The sequence below is a fragment of the Diceros bicornis genome, chromosome 2, assembly GCF_020826845.1.
Source record: "Diceros bicornis minor isolate mBicDic1 chromosome 2, mDicBic1.mat.cur, whole genome shotgun sequence".
Classification (NCBI taxonomy): Eukaryota; Metazoa; Chordata; class Mammalia; order Perissodactyla; family Rhinocerotidae; genus Diceros; species Diceros bicornis.
Genome location: NC_080741.1, coordinates 39801296 through 39821273, shown reverse-complemented (window position 1 = coordinate 39821273; position 19978 = coordinate 39801296). Strand labels below are relative to the sequence as shown.

At 44.3% G+C, this 19978-nt stretch overlaps 1 protein-coding gene across 1 annotated transcript in view; it reads left to right on the top strand.

Moving 5' to 3' along the window:
* DCLK3 (doublecortin like kinase 3) overlaps nt 1-19978 on the top strand; it is a 47548-nt gene that overhangs the window by 5000 nt on the left and 22570 nt on the right. The window contains exon 2 of the mRNA XM_058554816.1: nt 16322-18195. Coding sequence (XP_058410799.1) covers nt 16322-18195 — 1874 coding nt within the window. The remainder of the gene's footprint in view (nt 1-16321; nt 18196-19978) is intronic.

Sequence of the window (19978 nt, the reverse complement as noted above, 5' to 3'; positions counted from 1 at the left end):
TAGATCTAAACTCTTCATATGCTGAGCTCTCATATGACCATAAAACCAAAACAAACATATAAATAAAATATCAACACAGCTACAGATCGAGTAAATTCAGATTAATGTCATGAATTTATTGTGATGGATGAAATTATTTTTGCTCAAACTAAATCATCATTTCTGGTTCTAAAAACAATTGTTCAGGTTCTTATGAGTTTGGTATGCTATGTGCCATGCCATATGGGTTGTATGATGGCTCAATCTCTCATAAGTTTCTTCTTTCTATATTGTCTGATTTGTTATTTGTTAATTAGCCTGTGACAGTTAAAATAATATTTCTTGTGGCCAATTACATCATAAATGCAAGAATTCATGCAGTGAAATGATGTGGCAGCATTTGGTTATAACATGGTCATTTAGATGATCCAGAGTATGTTTCTATTGATTTTTTACTGATTGTCTTAAAAAAGATGATCATGAAAATGAAAGTGCAAAGTTAAACAAAAAATAGTTTTAAAGAAATTGTGAACCCCCTTGAATGTGTCTGAGGATCCCCCAGAATTTGTGAAACAGGTGGAAGACCACTGGAGAGTTTATTGAAGAGGGAGAGATGACCAACTTTATGGTTTAGAGACATTACTTTGTCCAGGTGTGTGGGTAGGTGAAGGGTAGGGAGGAAGGCCAGGTCAGATGTGATGAGGGTGGGCACTAAGGCAGTAAGTAGTTAAAGGAATGGAGAGAAGGTACCAGATTGAGAGTTAGGAGGTGGAATCCGTGGGACTTGGAGATTGACTGGATGTGGGAGGTGAGGGAAGGGAAGAGGAGTCAGGGATGACTCTTAGTCATGGGAGTTGAGGTGGTTGATGGTGTCACTGACCAGGGTGAGGACCACACGTGTCCATGGAAAGAACAGAAGAGCTCAAGGCCAGAGCTGTGTGCAGCCATATTCGTCATCCCATCTTTTCCACTGACTTGAGCTTTCCTGAACCCATTTCCGCGGAACTGCTGTATCTTGCAGTGTCTGTTTTTTCCTCTCTAGGACTTAATTAGTGCTCATGTAGATGATATGAGTGGCTTTGTTAGCCTTTCTGTTGTGCCTGCTGCTTCTGACCCGTTGGAGAGGGTTCTGGCAACATTTTGCCTAATTAAACACACACTTTTTTGTCTTCTACATGTTTGAAGAAAGGGGAAAAAAAAATTGAGAAAACTGTGGATAGAAGCTGTCATACCATAAAATGTGAGATTGGTTATCTGCCTTCAGTTTTTAAGAACATCAACAATCAACTTTCCACTCTGTGTTTTTGGACAGAGATACTCGAAATTCTCCAAGGAGAGATCAGGCGTGGTGCAGGTTAAAGGATCTCTAGGTAATTACATAACAAGGAATATGGAAACTCTGTACTTTGGGGAAGTGGAGGGCAGAGAACATGAGGTCACCTGAACAGACAAATAAAAATGTCACAAACTGAAAACAAATCCCTGTGGTTGCTAGAGTGGAATCTTGTGTTAATTAAAGTTTTTGGCATTAAATAATTTAAAGTGTAATTTGGTGTTTCCTCTTTGTATGAATTATTGACCTAATGCACCGACTGATGGAAGCAATACGAGAAACCTGCCAGAAGTAGCTTTCACTCTGCTTATTCCCACTCATGAGAAATTTCTACTTGTCTCTTGGCCTCGGTACAGGCATCATCTTCATGGCAGAGCCTTCCAGGTCCTCCAGGGAGCTGTGCAGTCTCCCATACTGCATCTCTTTGGAACTTGTGATAAATGGTCTGTAAGCAAGTGCTTCCTGTCACCCCCAGAGACCACATGCTACTTGAGGACAGGCACTGTGTCTTTTCATCTGGGAATTCCCCCAGACTAGTGGAACATTTTTCCTAACAGCCATCTCCACACCCATGAGCCAGTCCAGGGCACCCTTTAAGAAGCATCTTTGGGCCTCAGGGCTGGTTGGAGGAGAGATCTCCCAGCAACAACAGCCTGGTTTTAGGAGTGTCTCTTCTAGCAATGGGTTGGATGAAGCTGGTTGTTCAGTTTAGTTCAGATGCTATGTTGGTTTCAGATTGGCTGCAGGATCCTCTGGAGCTTGGGTCTCTACATCTGTTGCAGAGACAGTTGGTGCTCCCCAGATATCCACATGTTCCCCTTCTTTAGCAGATGCTATCAGTCCCTGCCCGTAGTCCCTGTTCTGATAGTTCCCCTACAATGCACTGCAGCCCTGTTTGAGGGCTTTCTCTGGCTGTAGGGGCCTGGTTGGCCCATTCTCGGGGAAAGCCAAAGTGCTGGGGAGCTAATGCCCCTAGAAGCAGCTCTCAATCACTAATGGAGGGGAATGGATGGATAAATATCACAGTTTCCTTACCCCTCTGGTGGGACAACCTTCAGGCACATTCTACCTATTCTCCCCAGAGGTTCCCAGCAGAACTGAGCCCACATTGCCCACAGCAGTAACCTGCTTGTTCATGCCACTGTACTGCCTTATTTCTCCATTCTTCTCCAGTGCTTCCCAGCATCACCTCCCAAATAAACTCAAATCCTTACCCCAGGCTCTGCTTTTGGGAGAGTCCAACCCAAGACCCTTTTGAGTTGGTTAGGGCCACTGGACTGTGGGTGGAAGTGCTGTGTGTCACTTCTCATACAAGGCAGGTAAGAGCCATGGCACTGCTACTACTGTGTCTCTCTTGTTGCTGCGGTAACCTTGGAGGATCTGAGATGGAGGAAGGCTGCACAGTCCACATTGGAATTCATATGAGCAAGAAACTTTTATTATGGTAAGCACTGAGCTCTTTGGCATCTATTGGTTGAAGCATCTACCTGTCTGACACACAGTTTCAGCACTGTCCCTTTGGAGTGCAAACGCTTAAGTCAACCCATTCTCCATTTCTCCATCCTGTACTGATCTATAAGAACTCTTGGGATCTTCTACCCATGATCTCCTTGAATGCTTCTAGTTTCCCAAGTCCTTCCTTCTTCAGTGGTTTGATTAATATTAAAGTACAGTTTATTCATGTTTTTCTATAGCTTTTAATTCATCTGGAATTTATTTTAGTATATACTTATGGAATAGAAATCTAAATTTATTTTATTTCCAAGTTAACCAATTGTTCCAATATTGAATAAAAGTTATTCTTACCTTCCTGATTAGTTTGTAATGATCTTTTATTACACATTAAATTCTCAGGTGAAATAGTATCTATTTTAGGGCTACAGTGTTCTTTTTCCTTAAATTCAGCTATTCTTTTGTAAGTACTAAGACGTCATAATTGTAGCTCTGTAGTATATTTTATTATCTTCATTACTCATTTCTCATCTCCCTCCTGTCTTTCCTCAAAAATTGTGTTAGTGCTTAAATTGCATCAAACCTACGAATTACAATGGTGGAGAACTGATATGTTTAACTTATTAGGACTTCACATTCTGGAATGGACAGTCATTTAAATGGATCTTCTATTTCCTCCCTCACTTTTATAGTTTTCCTTGTGTTGATCATTTACATTTCTTGGTAAAGTTATAGGAATTCTCTATATGTTGACATTATAAATGTTATTACTTTTAAAATTATATTTCCTAACTGGTTATTGCTGTTGTATAGGAAAGCTTACATATATATGTGCATATATATTTATTATAAATATGACATAATATATATAATTAAAAAAATTTTGGCCTTAATGCTGACCATTTTCTAATTGTATTTTGAAGAAAAACATGTAAAGCTATTTCATGAGGTTCTATGTGCTCTAATTTCCTTTCCAGGTAGCTCAGAATGAACAAATAGATACATTCTAGAATTGAGATAAATTCAGGGAGGGAGGGAAGGAGATATATAGAGAAAAGGTATACAAAGGAGTTAGGCATGTGGTAGGAATCATAAGATCCCACCCGCACAGTCCAAGTGCGGAGTTACAGATACCGTGAAAACAAACGGCTTGGGTTCATTGTGTGTTTTCTCTTTGAGACGTAATTTCTCACAAATTTAAAACTTACTTGTAGGTGTCTCTGACTGGTCCTAGACATCACTAGCCTCAACATCATAGTCTTCCCTTAGATGATTGACATTTGTTAGTAATAGCATGTTTATATTTTGAGTCTGGGTGATAAAAGATGATATCAGAGGACGCCAGGTTTTCAGGGACGCTAAAGACAGGTCTGGCAGGTCATACCGGTTAATGTAAAACGAAATTAAAGGACACCACATCCCTGGCCAGGGTCTCACCTTGTGTTCGATTTAAGAAAACCAAAATCTTGGACATATCAATTTGAAAAGAGAAAAGAAACAGAAAGAAACCAAGTGCGCTAGATTGAAGCTCATTTTTCTTTTTGGAACTTGGAGTCAGCTGATGCCGAAGGGTTGCAGACCTCCCCAGTAATCTATTGAGGAAGCTCCTGAGCACAAGGCTACAGGTATGCTCTGCAATGGCTAGTAGAATCTTTTAGTGCTTTCTCTTGAATGCTGTTAATATTAACTTAGGATTCTGTGGAATTGATCATTTTCTACAAGAATGGCATAAGTGAAGATGTTTTACTAGTTTTGAAGATGGTATTTTCCAATGATGTAGCATGAAAGAAAAACAGGAGTCCACACTCACATTAAGGAGAAATAGGGAATAAATAAAAAATCTGACAACCAGTGGGAAGACCCGCGTGGTTCCCATGTTCTCAGGAACATTTGTTAGTTATTTGTTTTTTTCCAGTTGCTTTGTCTACATTGCAAAGCAAAGACAGCAGTGTCTGCCTGGTTCTCTCTGTGTTTAGTTGTGCTTTCTTCATCAAGAGTACGAAGTCGGGGTCTTTGTTAAGCTGTTCTCTTAGCAAGTGGAGCGCTAGTGTTGAGGTGGAGAGGGGTGGGTAAGGAGACAGACTGTATCTCTTTATCTTGCCCCCAGCATGTTCATATGGCCATAAACACAATGTGTGGGCTTTTAAGTAGTCTTAAGTAAGGATGCTAACAAAGAAAAGAAACATACATGATGGATTTTTATTCTGTTGGGAGGAGGGAGTGGGGTTTTAAATGTCTGCCCATCTCAGGGGAAAAATAGGAAAGTTTTATATTTTCTGTGCTGCCTTGAATAACTGTCAAAAATTCTCAGCAGTTTCTGGCTAGCTGGCTGTCTCCATCTGGAGGCTGGCATTGTGTTTTTTTAACCTACAATTAACTACCATCCGCTAAAAATTCAACCAGTAATAGTCATATCCTTTCATAGCTTTTTAAGGAACTTTTTCTTAAATGTTCTTACAGTTCTTTTCTTACCCTTGAGAATATCAGTTTTTAGTGTCAAAGTTACAAAATTAGATATTGGGGAATCATTGATGATCACCATGAACTATTCTTTCATTCACTCACATATGTTTATTGAGTGTCTACTATATACCACTGTGGTAGGCACAGTAATTTAATTAACTTAAACTTATATTGGAAATGTCGACACAAATAATCCATAACCAATCTATAAATCAAAATTGGGGTGAGTTTATTATTTTATTATGAGCCAAATTTGAGGACCATATAGCCTGGGGCCTTCCTTCCCGAAGGAAGGAAGGGCACCAAAGAAGTGGGGTGTACAGAGTGGTTATATACGGTCAAAGAGCATGTATCACAAATGATTGGAATGTCCCTTTTACAACAGTCATGAGATGACCTAGCCTGCCTAACTGGCACAGTGATTCACACAGCAATTGATGAACACAGCAGGTAGCAGGTCTGTGGTCTCCAGCTGGGTGGTCACAGCAGGTCAGCAATCAATCCCTAGCTTAGAAAGAGAGATGCTTATCCTTAAGGAAATGCTGATGTGGGGGAAGTTACGTTATCTTAAGGGCATTTGTTCTTGTCTTTGTGACATAGTAAATGCTTAAAGCAGATATACAATGCATGTCCAAAGGCCAGCACATTCCGATAATTTTGAACTCTACTGATGGGAGGTTTTCATTAACACTACTATGGATTTATTGGGTTCTTTCACCTGTTTATTGGCAGCCTACCACATGCCTGGCATTAGGTCTGTGTATTTGGAATCTTGCCAAGCAAGACCTATTTATTTAGTAGACTCCATTCCTGTAAATTGTATATTTTTGGCAAATGCCAAAATAGGGATCCTGAAGAAACTTAACCACAGCTCCTAGAAAAGCCAGAAGCTGCCAGGGTTTACCCCATCAAAGCTCTGAAGGCAGCAGTCTTTCTTAAAACATTTGTATATGATGCTCTCAAAAGGCCTAGATACAGCAGTTGGGCCGCATTGCAGGAACCGTGTTAATTTCTGTCCACTGAGGCTGGCTTCTCAGCAGAGGAGCCCACTTGCCTTGGTGCCACTGTTGTCAATCTGATTTGACCACGACGTACTGAGTGCTTACCATATGCAGGTGACCTTAGGCCATTCTGGGAGGCCATGCTTGTGGTGGCCACGCAGGCTCCCATGGCAGTGAGGACCACTGGGCACTCTGCCAGCAGAGATGTAGGTGAGGCCCCTCTTGGCTCTGGCATTCAGGGTGGGTGTTGGGGCCATGGCTGGAGCTCTGTGGTGCCTGTCAGATGCCTGTTGCAGTCAGAGTCTTGGCACCATGACTTCTCTGCTTTTAAATTAGAGGAAAACCAAAGCCAGTTTGAATTCCCTGAAGGAAGAAAAGTTTGCACCTTAAGCTGCTTTACCCTAATATCACTCTTCTTTGTTTGGAATCTTAATACACTTCGGGGAATTGCTTTTCAGATCATCCTGTCTACGGGGATGTCAGGGAAAAGCTCACTTGTTTATTGCCAGCTACAGGAACACTGCTTGACTTTATTTTGCCCAGTTGGAATGCTGGCTGGCTTAACAATTAGGGCAGAGCTAAACTGAGGCTGCTTTGCTTAGATATCGATGCCCGTTGATGAGCCTGAGCCCTGCTCCGTTTCCTGTGGATGATCCTGTGAGCTTTGCTTTATTCCATGGTTACAAGTGACACCCCTAAACCTGTCTGAGCCATTGTTCAGAAAGATTCAGGATCTGTGCAAGGGTTGTTTCAGTTCTTACTAACTAGCTGTGTGGCCTTGGGCTAATTGCTTACCCTCTCTGGTCTACAGCTGTATCTAAAAATTGAGGGTGCTGGGCTACTGGCCCTTTCAGTTCTAATATGCAAAGATTTTCACCCATACAGCTTTTGCATCCAACACACGAATCCTCCTTAGAATCCTTCTTTTTCATCCTTCTTAGATTGGATCCATGGCATTCCTCTTGTTTACAAAAGATGCATATTTCAGCATAAGCAATTTGTGAGAATTTTTACCAGTAAATCCAATCAATCATGTAAATGACCATGTCTTGAATATTTATGGAAAGTTCTTTCTCAGTTTGTTGTACTAAACCTCAGATAAATAACACAGTGGAGCTATTTAGGTTATTTATTTCTTCTTAAGTGAACTTTAGTAATATGTATCTTTCATAAATCCATCCATTTCATGTAAGTTGTCTTATTTATTGGCATAAAATTATTCATAATATTCCCATATTATTATTGTACATAAACAGCCCCAGTGTTTTTCAAATGTGTTGTCTCTCCTGAATATGAATGAAAGCTGTATATTTTTTGGAAACATTTCCTCTTAAATTGTTTTACTTGCTTGCTATTTAATTATATGTTGTACATGGAGGTTGTCTTATCAAGAAGTCAAAATTGTTTGAAAACCGCTTTCCAAATAATCCACAGGCTCTCTGCCTCCTCTGTCCTGTACAATAATGGATGGTGGAGGTTTCCGCCTGCCCCTCAGATAAGCATCTGATAAATGAGGATGAGAGTCTTCAGGGCCAGGCACTGACAGATGGTTCAAATATTCCGAGTGTCTTTACATCCATCTAAGATCCGTCCAAACCAAAGCATGAAGATGTAGAAATGGAATAGATGTGTTCAGTCTCTCTAGAAAACAAAAGATGGAGGAGTTTGCTTTTAGAATGATTTGTGCAGCCTCACCTATAGGGATGGAAGGTGGAGAAGCTCCATCCAGCCCAGTGTTTAAATGTTGTGATGACGCAGGCTGATGGAGACTGGGGGGCCGGTGAAGGCCTTGGGGTGGGATAACCAGACAGAAAGAGGCATGTGTGAAGCCTTGCAGGCATCAAAGCAGCTGCACACTGGTCCACGGGGGGCGGGGGGGTGAGGTATACTTGAGTGCTTTCCTTCCAAATGAACACCCCCACAGAGCCTCCCTAAACAGCACCCGGAAAAGCAAAACTCAGCCCAAGTCCAGGTGGTTGTGATCTCCTAGCTGCAACCAACAATTGGGATTGAATTCCAGGTCGTAGGAAACAACACTCCACCTGGGAGCCATGCCCTCTTGCAATTTTACCGAGTGCGCAGTGACACCCCAGGGATGAGATCGAGGTGAGCTGGGGAGTGTTGGGAGGAAACGTTACACCCAGGAGGGAGACCGAAAGATAAGCTGTCCCCAGGGGAAGCTTCCCTCAAAGCAAACCAGCATCAGATGTCGCAAAGGAGGACAAGGTGAGGGACAGGGCAGCATCTGGAGAGGCTCCTTGAACAGTGGCACATAGAGCTGTAGGTGAAAAGAGGAGCATAAAGGCTTCGAATGATGAAATAATCGGACAGTAGGAGGAGGGTTCATCTGGAGGAAGAGCGATCGGAGAGAAACGATTATTGTGCTCACTGAAATGTCCAAGACCTCACCAGCCCTGGGAGCAAATGAGGCCGTGTTAATATCAGTGTCCAGCTTGGAGTCCCAGCGGCCCCACCTGCTCACACAGGACCTCAGCCAGTGTGCTTGGAGTCCCCAGCAGAATGTCACCTGTGCTCAGGTACACTGTGGCTCCTTTTCTTCCTCCAGTCATTATGTCACTCCCTCCCCCCTGCTGTCCCTTGGCTGTCAGTGTGTCCCCACCGCCCCACATTGCCCTCCTCTGCTGGGCCTACCTGGGGCCCTGGGGCCTGTGCTGGAGAAGGCAGTGTGGCTGGTCCTCTGCTTACTCTGTTGTACCTTGTCACCTAGGTCCCAGCGCCTCACACAGGCTTTTAAAACACAGCTTCTTCAAGGTCCATCCTCAACCCTGTGCTCCAAGGACCAGGAGACCTGGGTGCAGATGCCATCCATCCCCTCTTTTGTCATTGCCTCCTGTGCTTATCTCCTCCCAGGTGTCCACCAGTGCCTGTGCACAAAACACCTTCTTCTTCCCACCGCACCCAGCCCTTCCTGCCCATTTGACAACTGGTACAAACAGATCCCAGAGACATAAACCCACTACTGGGCCAAAGCCGACCCTGGATCTCAGTTTGGATTAGGTTGAGTCACGCTGGCACACTTTCATGGTTAACCCAATGGATATGTCCAAGGACTTGATGATCTCTCCTGTTGTGGTCTGTATATTTTGGTTCACTAACCACTTGAGTGAAGCAAGAGATATTCTATAGCAGTGCTTCACAGACTTTCATGTGCATCACACCACCTGGGGAGCACGTTAACATGCAGAATATGATTCTGTAGGTCCAGGGTGGGGCCTGAAATTCTGCTTTTCTAATAAGCTCCCAGGTGATAACTGATGCTGCTGGTCCACTTTGGGAAGTGAAATTCTGCTGTCTGCTGTACTTAAAGAAAACCCTTTGACGAGGAAATCAGGACTAGACTTTTTGCTTCACTGCACTGATGATGTCATGTTTTGATTACATATCATACATTACTTATTCAGATTGTGAAAAATAAAGATACTGTTTGTTATAACACTACTATAAGGAATCGGTTTATGGGCACTTTGAAATTGGTTGTGGTAGACCATCGCTCCCAGAAGGATACTCTGGAACTTCTCTCTGTATCTTTGCTTCTCAAAGTGTGGTCCCTGGGCCAGCAGCATTAGCATCACCTGGCCCCTTGTTAGAGATGCAGAATCGCAGGCCCCAACCCAGAGCTAGATTGACTGAATTAGGCCCTGCACTTGAACACGGTCCCTGGGTGGTGTGTGTGCACAGTAACATTTGAGAAGCCCTGCTCTAGAGAACACAGTACATAGGAAATGGGAGCCACTGGTTTAGCCACTTGAGCAGGACGTCCAAAGGAGGCACGTCAGTGACAGTGGGGAAAAGTTCATCCCTTGGTCGTGGGCCCTTTCTGTCGTGGGGTATCCTGGGACATCTGCGGAGAGAGGAAAATGCTTTCTGGCTTGCATGGAGCGTGAGCGTTCTTCAGACAAAATGCAACTAGCAGAGGAGGAAGTGGGAATGTGATGTGATGGTGAGATAGGTAGCGTAGGCAGGACCAGATCAGCGAGGAGTGGGAAAATCAAGGGAGGGAGGATGGGAATGACTGAGGGGGTCAGGGATGAGCTTTAAAAGCGAGGAAAGACTTGTAAGCTTGGTCACTTGAAAATACTCTTGTAAATAACCAGCAGTCCATCAAACTCATTGTAACTCCAGAGTAGCTGGGACAGTAAACTTCTTCTTTAAATCAGTGAGTAGCTTAGAAAAAGAGTATCAGCATCTGTTAGGTGGGCTATAACAAGGACTGGGGAATATCCCTCACTCAGAGATCACAGAGGGTGCTTGTGCCAATATGCTGGGAGGCACTTAGGGAAATTGGCATGACTGGTCAGCAGATAAAAGACTACCCAGAACAGGGCCCCTTCTGAGGTGAGAGCAGGAAGAAGTCTTTTTCATTCCTCCGTTTCTGAGGTCTTGGTTGGTGTCCTGTTGGTAATAAAGAAGATTAGGTAGTGATGACATTAATTAGAGATAGGAGTGTCAGCAGCAATGACAGCCAATAAATAGTACGGCAGTTTCATTTTATTGCCTTACCTTTATTAATTTCTCCAGCTTTGATCAATACAGACGTTGGTCAGCCTTCTGAGTTATTATGAAACGATAGCATTTCTGAAGCTCAGCGAAAGGCTGCATTCCAAGTTTTTATTAGTTTAGAAAACCCTCCTTGGGATGTTTGCATAATCAAATGTAAGTTCGCAAATGTTTCTCCTGCCTCATATCTGCACGTGAACAAATTGAATTCGTTCCCAAACAGCTCCTGGAAAACGCCCAGGACAAATGATTACTCAGTGGAAAGGAAAATGATTCCAGCCAGTCCTTCTCTATCTTCCACAAAAGAATAGAAGTGAATGCCTGCTGATGCCATAAGTGATCAATCTGGGAAGTCACCCAGAAATGTGCGGTTGATAAAAGGGAAAGTATTTTAAGGGGAGCTTCCCTGCTAGGAAGGGGGCTTACGTGCCATTAGCTGCATTGACTTTTATTTTCCAGTCATTTTTTGTTATTGTTGTATTGCATATTACCATATGTTTTAAAATACCAATTTCCATTTCCTTTAGTACTCATAATTTGTAAATGCTTCAAGAGTGATGATGTATTACTTACATCCTGTAGCATTTGGATGTGATTCTCCCATTTGTTTTTCTAGAGTGTTATTACAGCTTTCTAGGAGCCAAGGCGAGAATTCCAAAGTTCGTGCTGACCTCAGACATAGTTTTTCTTTGTGTTTTAATTAGACATATGGGCTATGATTAAAAAATGATTAGGAAAAGGTGCACTCTCTTTGTTCTGATTAAAAACGACAAGTAAAAGATTAATTTTAGCAGTATATTTTTTTTCCCCTTGATCCTAAACTCGCTGATTAGCAGCGTAAAACGAAGTAATAATAAATGATGAGAAAGAAAACTGGGTTAATGTGACTTCCAGTCATTTTGGTAGCCTTTTCGGTGTAATAAGTTGTGGAGCTGACCCTCGTGGAATCAAGTTATATTAGTTCCTCTGAATTGTGGCAGCAGACGTGAGACACGATTGCCGGGAGCCAAATCCATTAGAGGCGATGACAGTAAAAGGCTTGTGGAGTTCCTGAGTTTATTGGCTCACACCAGCCAGAGAGTCCTAGGATCAGTGAGCAGGGAGCTTGTTTCTCTCCCTGGAAGAGCTGTAGGCTTAGATTTGCTGGAGCGTTTCTCTTATTTCCCTGTCCTTATTGGTTTTCTATTTCAATTGCTACATAAATGACAAAGTCACCCCGCTGAGTCACATTTAGCATCGTATTCTCTTTGCCCTTGAGATGTACATGGATTTGGGGGAAATCCAAAGCTACAAGCCTCTTTTCTTTTGGAGAGGGAAGAAAACAAGCCCAGTTTGAGTGCCTCCTCTGTGCTAAGCAATGTGCTGGGCACCCTCAGGCTGAGTGAGCTATCACTTTTGGCAGATGTAGAAACTGAGACTCAGAGAGATTATGTTACTTTCCCAAGGTCACACAGCTAATAAGAGCCTGGTAGAACCAGGATTCTGACCCCATGTGCAGTGTTCTTTGCACAGCTCTAAAATGAAGCTTTCACAAACTCTGAAGAAATGTACTGCTCCCCACTACCTGTATTAGTCGCTCTTTATAAATGCTGCTTTGGCAAATCTCCTTGCGGTAGACGGATGCCTGTGATCATGTTTTCTTTCACTTCGTTTATTTAATCTGTTCAGGAGGTCTTTTGTGTGACATGTACCAGAGCTGAAAGTAGTTACACTCAGTTATTTACAAGGTGAGCTGGAAGACCGAGACCGGATACACTGATCGATGTTAGGATTGGGAACTGGTTTCCCAAATCTTGAGTGCCAACTGTGTGTAATAGGGCCAGGAAGGAGAATTTGCATAATCCATGGTCTCTGCCTTTGGAGAGCCTAAGTTTAGTTGAGAGGGAGAATATCTACCCCTATGAAGATGAAGTAACAATCAGCTGAGGTGTGCAGAAGGGAAGACCAGGTGTTCTGCAGCCAAGTGCTGGTATTGGGTCTCAAGCATTCAGACCAAATGTTGGTTTAATGAATGAACGAGCTTCAGAGGAGGGAGCTCTGACTGTGAACTTGTGAGGTCAGGGAAGGTTTGGCGGTGGATGTGGGTCTTAGATCTTACAAGATGGTGAGGCTCGGATGGGTGGGAGGAGTGAGGGTGGAGTTGGGTTGGGATGGATGGGGGCCACTGGACTATGGAGGGCCTTACATATCAAGCTGAGGAGTTTGGGTTTGCCCTGCAGGATGATAGTAAGGAGCCACTGAAGGTTCTTGAGCAGAGGAGTGGCTCAGAGAAAGCATTGCTTGTTTTGCTGTATGTGTTGGGTTAGATTGGTGCTGGGGAGAAACCCCATAAACATTTGTATTTGGGGTGTATGAGGCAAAAGCAGCAGTATTGTCAAGGTGAGGCTAATTTATGTTGCTGCAGGAAGTTAACAAAAAACAGGGTGCTATAAGAGCATCTTTTCCCTGTGTCACTTCCTGGGAAGCTGCTGGCTTGGTGGCTGAGGACTGGGAATTAGGATGTTTCATCTTTACTGTCTCTACTTTCATAAGTATTTACTGCTGATGTAGGGCCAGAATAGGGGTTATTATTCTAGATCATATTAGCTTGAGGCATATGAAATTTCCATTTTTTGGTAATTGGTAGAACTACTGGAAATTTCATATGGTTCCATAAAATCAATTTTGTAAGTTGTTGTTGGAGACAAGTGGACATGGGCTGGACTTTGGCTTTCTGGTCAGGGTGACTGGGGTAAGTACTGCGATGATGCTCCCTACAGTTAACCTGAAAGTACTCGTTGTGCTGTTGTCCTCAGGAGATGAGACTGTTCCTGGAGACAGGGCCCGGGGCCCAAGGGATGTGCTCTATTCTCCCTGCTGTTTCTTCTCCCTGCCTATGGACCAGGCATTCAGAGTCTCCTGATTTTTTTCTCTTACCTTTAAAGAAGAAAACTTTGCTCTGGACTAAGAATTTTAAAGGAGGATGGTGGGCTTGTGGAAGAGAAGATAAAAATATTTGCATCTGGAAGTTGTGTTTTCCTGGTGCTCCCCAGTAGCTTGAGGCAGACAGAATGAGAAGTACCATTTCTGTAGCTCCCGGTTTTGTTGGGCAGGAGGGGGACTGAGTTCTCACTCTTGCCCCAGCCTGCAGAGGTTTTAAATGAGTTTGAGAATGCCTGGGCAGTGGACTAAGCAAGCCTGGTGGTGGTGCAGCAGGGGCCGAGCTACTCTGTCTTCACACCCTTTGTGTCCATGCCTGGCATGGGGACCACTCTTGTGGAGCCTCTCCTGGGTTCAGGGATGGAGTGCTCCCAGATTGCTCCTACCGGGAGGACAGGAGGACAACCACCAGGATTCAGGACAGGTTCTGAGGTAGGGTCTGTTGAAACTGGCTGGGCACAGCCATCCCAGAGAGCACACCCCTTCCCTCGCCCTGACTCTGGGTACCACAGGGCAAGTCATCCGCCACCACACCAAGCTCCACAATTTCACTGTTGGGGACCTTGACGCTACTTGTCCCATCATGACTTGCCTCTCTGTCATCCTACGTCAACCCTCAACATGTCAGCCCCACCAGTGTCTGTCCTGTTCCATGAGTACTGCTGTATGCCTCCCTGACATCCCATACTGGATCTTTCTCTGGGACCCTCCTGAACCCCCTTCCATGCTAAACTCTCCCGCATCCCTAATGTATTTACCAAATGCTCCCTTATCCTCCTGGTTTTCCCCTGAAAATCCCTCTCCTCTCCCTTCCCTGGAATAAAATTCTTTTCCATTGACTTAGCCTGACACATATGTATCGAGGGTCCTACTCTGTGAGAAGCACCATAAAGAAAACCAATGAGAACACTAGTCCCTTTGGGCACACGCATTTGAAGGTTACCTTCCTTGCACCCTTCCTCAATTTTTCCAGTAAGGAAACAATCTAGTATTACTGCTGCAGATCTCTCTTTCTCTCCCTTAGCATCAACTCTCTCAGACAAAAATGGAGGCAGATTAGAAAGATTATGAGAAGAAAGGGAATAACAGATGTCCGTAAATAAACAGTTTAACTGTAAATGTGATTGTTAAGCTCATACATTTATGGCATGTGGGAAGATCAAGCCACTACTTGTCATCTAATCTGACACCTGTGTCTAGATGGAAATCATCTCAGAACAGATTGTATGCTATAATTAAAAAACAAAAAACATTCTGTGTAAATCTGCTGGGCCAAATTGCCCATCCTGGAGTTTCTGCTATAATTCAAATGCAGTTAAAAATAATTATTTTTTTTAAAAGAAGCATAAATGGCAGATTCCTACATGTCAGATATGACATATGGATCTTGTGGGGTAAATTTAATAATTTGCAGCCCACGCTCATGGTTTAACTGAGTTACATATTCTGTCATTTTCCTGTTTCCTTTCCTGACCTGGACAGATATCATAATCGAACCACTTTTGTCTCAACTACTTTGTTCTGGTTGGGTACAGCTGATTAGGAAATACAGTCTTGTTTTATTCATTTATTCAGTTTATTAGGAAATATAATGAGAATGAGCACATTCTCATTGTGAAAGCTCTGAACATTAATATGACCTTGGTTTCTTTCTTTCCTTTCTTTTAATAGCAAGAGGAAAAACCATTTGGAGAAGAAAGTTTCTATACCTAGACTGAAATCTCCTTTAACTTTCCTTTTTTTTTTTTTTTACAACCTCCAGTGCAAGAGAATCTCAGAGCTTTAAGAAATATCCACCATGGCATGTTGGTCCATGAGTTCTTGTGAAGCGAGGTGAAGCTGTGCACAAGATTCTACTTTATCAGGAGATTACATTACTATCAAATTAAATTCTAATACAAAAGAGATATTAAGATCATAAGGACAGTATTAATAACTGGCAATTACTATGCCCTCACTGTGTGTCAAGGACTCCTTTAAGTGAATTGTAATCATTTTCTTATTTACTCTTCACAAAAACCCTGGCAGGAAGCTGTTATCATTCCTACTTCGTAGATGAGAAAAATGAAACTTGAGTAATTTGCCCAGGTTCAGACAAATAGTCAGTGGCCATGCCAGGATTTAAATCCAGATCTGACTCAGACTCTGTGATCATGACCTCTTCATGTTTTGCCTCACCTTGAGTGGGTTGAAAGTCAAGCTTAGAAAACTGTTCTTGGCAAAGAGTTGGGTTCTTTAAAGTTCTAGAATGTTCTGACTTCTTGTTGGTATTTCCTGGGCAGCGACCCCTGGACCTTTGATCTCAGTTGTAGATTCTTGAAGGTCAGCTCACTTTAGGATAGCTGGAGTTGTGTTCTCAGGGTCAGGCCTCCCCTAGAGAGGGCTCCCAAGGCGTAGCCCATCCTGGGGGTTTCTGGGAGGCCTAGAGGAGCCACCTCGGGACCAATGCTAACTCTGTTCTGCACTCCTTGTCTCTCATAGAGGAGACTGGAGATTAGCTCTAAAGTGTAAAGGCTCCATCGTTTCAAGCAGATCCTCAAAGATCACACTTACAAACTGTGATAGAATCAGTAATCTTCAGTAAAGTTTTGGTGAAGGCCGAAGGGTTCTTTGAACCCATCTTGTCTAATACTGTGTTGTCATTTTCCTCTTGCAGGACATCGAGGCCTATGTGACCATTCTCTAAAATATTTAAGCTCAAGAATCACGGAGCGGAAGCTGCAGGGCACATGGCTGCCCACTGGCCGAGGGAATCTGGAGAAACCATTCCTGGGACCTCGTGGCTCTGTCGTGCCTGTATTCAGCCCTCAGAATGGCCTTCACTCCGTCCATGCTGAGAACAGCCCGCTGAAGCCCAGGGTCGTGACCGTGGTGAAGCTGGGTGGGCACCCCCTCCGGAAGATCACCCTGCTTCTCAACAGACGGTCGGTGCAGACCTTCGAGCAGCTCTTAGCGGACGTCTCAGAGGCCCTGGGCTTTCCAAGATGGAAGAGTGATCGTGTGAGGAAACTGTTTAACCTCAAGGGCAGGGAAATCAAGAGTGTCTCTGATTTCTTCAGGGAAGGGGATGCTTTCATAGCTATGGGCAAAGAACCGTTGACACTGAAGAACATTCAGGTGGCTCTAGAGGAACTGTACCCCAATAAAGCCCGGGCCTTGACATTGACCCAACACAGCCGGGTCCCTTCTCCAAGGCTGAAAAGCAGGCTTTATAGCAAGGCTCTGAAAGAGGGTCTCCACTGTGGGGAGACAGAGACCGCCAAGACCTGCAGCGAGGCTGCTGGGTCCAAGGCAGCCATCAGACACCAAGGGAAGACCCCCGTGGAGCTGGCAAAGGAGGACAGGGCAAGGGCCCAGAAGAAGTGGGTGAGGGGGAAATGGGAGCCTGAACCCGGTAGCAAGCCACCCAGGGAAGCCACTCTGGAGAGGCATGCGAGCGGAGAGAAGCACCTGGGGGTGGAGATCGAAAAGACCTCGGGTGAAATTATCAGATGTGAGAAGTGCAAGAGAGAGAGAGAGCTCCAGCAGAGCCTGCAGAGGGAGAGGCTCTCCCTGGGGACCAGCCAGCTGGACATGGGGAAGTGCCAAAGGTATGACGTGGAGAAGCTGGTGAGGACGAGAAGCTGCAGGAGGTCCCCCGAGGCAAACCCTCCAGGTGGGGAGGAAGGGAGGAAGGGTGACAGCCACAGGAGCAGTCCCAGGAACCCCACTCAGGAGCTGAGGAGACCCAGCAAAATCACAGACAAGAAGGAGGACAGAGACCCTGAAGGTCAGGAAGGTCATCCTCAAGCAGCAGCCAAGGCTAAGAAGGATCCCTTGGAAGTTCAGCCCGTCAGAGAGGAGGGGCTGAGGGACGTGAAGAAGGACACTAGGAACGTTTGCAGGACCAAGCACGGTGGCTGGCTCCTGCGGGAGCGCCAGGCCGACTCCGAGAAGCTCCCCAGGACCCGAGGGGAGGAGCAGGAGGCAGAGAAGGAGAAAAAGCCATGTGTGTCAGGAGGGAGAAAGATGGTTCCCAGAGAGGACCAACCCGCAAGGGTAGAGAAGGAGCCCAAGACGAGGCCAGAGGAAAAGAAGCCAGAGCGGCTCAGTGGCCGGAAGCGGAGGCCCCCGGGCATCATCTCAGCCAATGTGGAGAAGCATTACGAGATGGGCCGGGTCATTGGGGACGGAAACTTCGCCATGGTGAAGGAGTGTAGGCACCGCGAAACCAGGCAGGCCTATGCCATGAAGATCATCGACAAGTCCAAACTCAAGGGTAAGGAGGACATGGTTGACAGTGAGATCTTAATTATCCAGAGCCTCTCTCATCCCAACATAGTGAAATTGCATGAAGTGTACGAGACAGAAACGGAAATCTACCTGATCATGGAGTATGTGCGGGGAGGGGACCTTTTTGACGCCATCATAGAAAGTGTGAAGTTCCCAGAGCGGGACGCTGCCCTCATGCTCATGGACTTGTGTAAGGCACTCGTCCACATGCACGACAAGAGCATCGTCCACCGGGATCTCAAGCCAGAAAACCTATTGGTAAGCCCTGATTTTGCTGCCGTGAGAGAGGGTGTTTATAAAATAGGGGATACAGGAAATATTAATTGCCTCAGACTCTGTCACCCTTACGTGCTAGACCATTACCTTTATGGTATTTTAATATACTTGTTCCAGTATTTAGAACTTAGTTCATAAGTGGCTGAGATAAATTTGTTTTTATTAAATTATTGAAAAAGAAACCTTCCAATTTAAATAAAATGGAAAATGTTTCCTCATCCCTTGGAGAAAAATACTTTTGCCTTGACAGTGACCAGGTGGACTTACTTCATGGACATTTGCACATCCTCTGGACTAGGTACCAGGGGTGTCTACTGGTAGCAGCTTCCCCTGCAGGCTTTGTGTCCACGCTGTCACTGAAACTCCCCTGGCCCTTTTGAAGATAACATCTTGTCAAGGGAATTCAAAAGGCTCAGCACTGCAGGGGCCCGTGTGTGGAGTGGATAAGAGGCTGGCTCTGGAGTCAGATAACCTGAGTTTGAATCCATGCACTCTTAGTTGCTTGCTCTATGGTAAGTCCTTCACCTCTCTGGGTCTTAGTTTCCTCATTTATAAAAGACAAATAGTAATATTACTTATGTCGGAAGCTTGAGTGAGGATTGAGCACAGGAAAGAGAAGAGCAGCTGCTGATTGCAGGGAGCTGGCCTGGCACTCACGGCTCAGCTGTGGTCTCCTGTTGAATATAATCTCTCAGAACACCAACATCAGATAAGGTCGCTCTGTGACTGTGTTGGATCAAGACAAAAGCAAGACCCCTTTATAATCATGTCCAAATGCAGATAAAACCAAGATTGTCCAAACCACAAAGATGGCCACATATCTCCCTTCTGGCTACTATGAGTGACTGCCTCACTTCATTCTTCCCACCTTCTAGATAAGAATCACTAAGATACCCAATCCTAGAATTAACCTCACTTCCTGACAGTATCCAATTTGGAGCAAATTCCTGCTTTCCTGAACCCTTCCCCAAATCGCCTAACACAGCCCAAATCTTAAAATAAGTTCACTGAACACCCTCTTACTTAGGTGCCTGGAACCCAGTGGTGTGCGTTCTCCCTTGTTGCAATGAGTCAGTAAACTCATTGTGTTCCTGAACTACAAGCGTGTTCCTGGTGGTCTTTGTTAGGACAGCATACTTCACACAGTCACCCTCTGACACCTTTATCCCACTTTCTTCTTCATAGCCCAGATCACCACCTGATAACATTCCATATTTATTCTTCTGTTTTCTTTCTTCTCTTACTGGAAAGTTCTATGACAGCAGGAACTTCATTTTATTCAGACCGTACCCTGAAACCTAGAACAGTTCTGTCACATGGTGGATGTTCTTTAAATATTAGTTGGATGAATGAATGAATACAGACCATAGCATGCTCCCTGGGAAATAGCAAGCATTCCCTTGGTGGCAGCTACCATCATTATTACATTAGAAACACCTCTGATATTAAGGTGGGAATCACAAGTAAGCATCCAAAGCCAGATTGCTGCAGATAAAATAATCGTGAATGGGGACAATGATCTCGATGAGCCACGTTCTTTTTTTTTTTTTTTTTGGCAGGGATTTAGCCTGTTTCCTTTAATTTCCATGGCTGTAGACCCAGCCTGGAAACATCAGCCCGGTGCACTCATCTCTCTGTAAACTGCTCCCACAAGCAAAGTGAAACACTGAGTCATGCTAATTATCTGGTGAAATGAGGTCTATGTTGACCACTAAGTCAAGAACCTTGTTTTCTCCCAAATTCATAGAATTGCAGAAGCAATTTG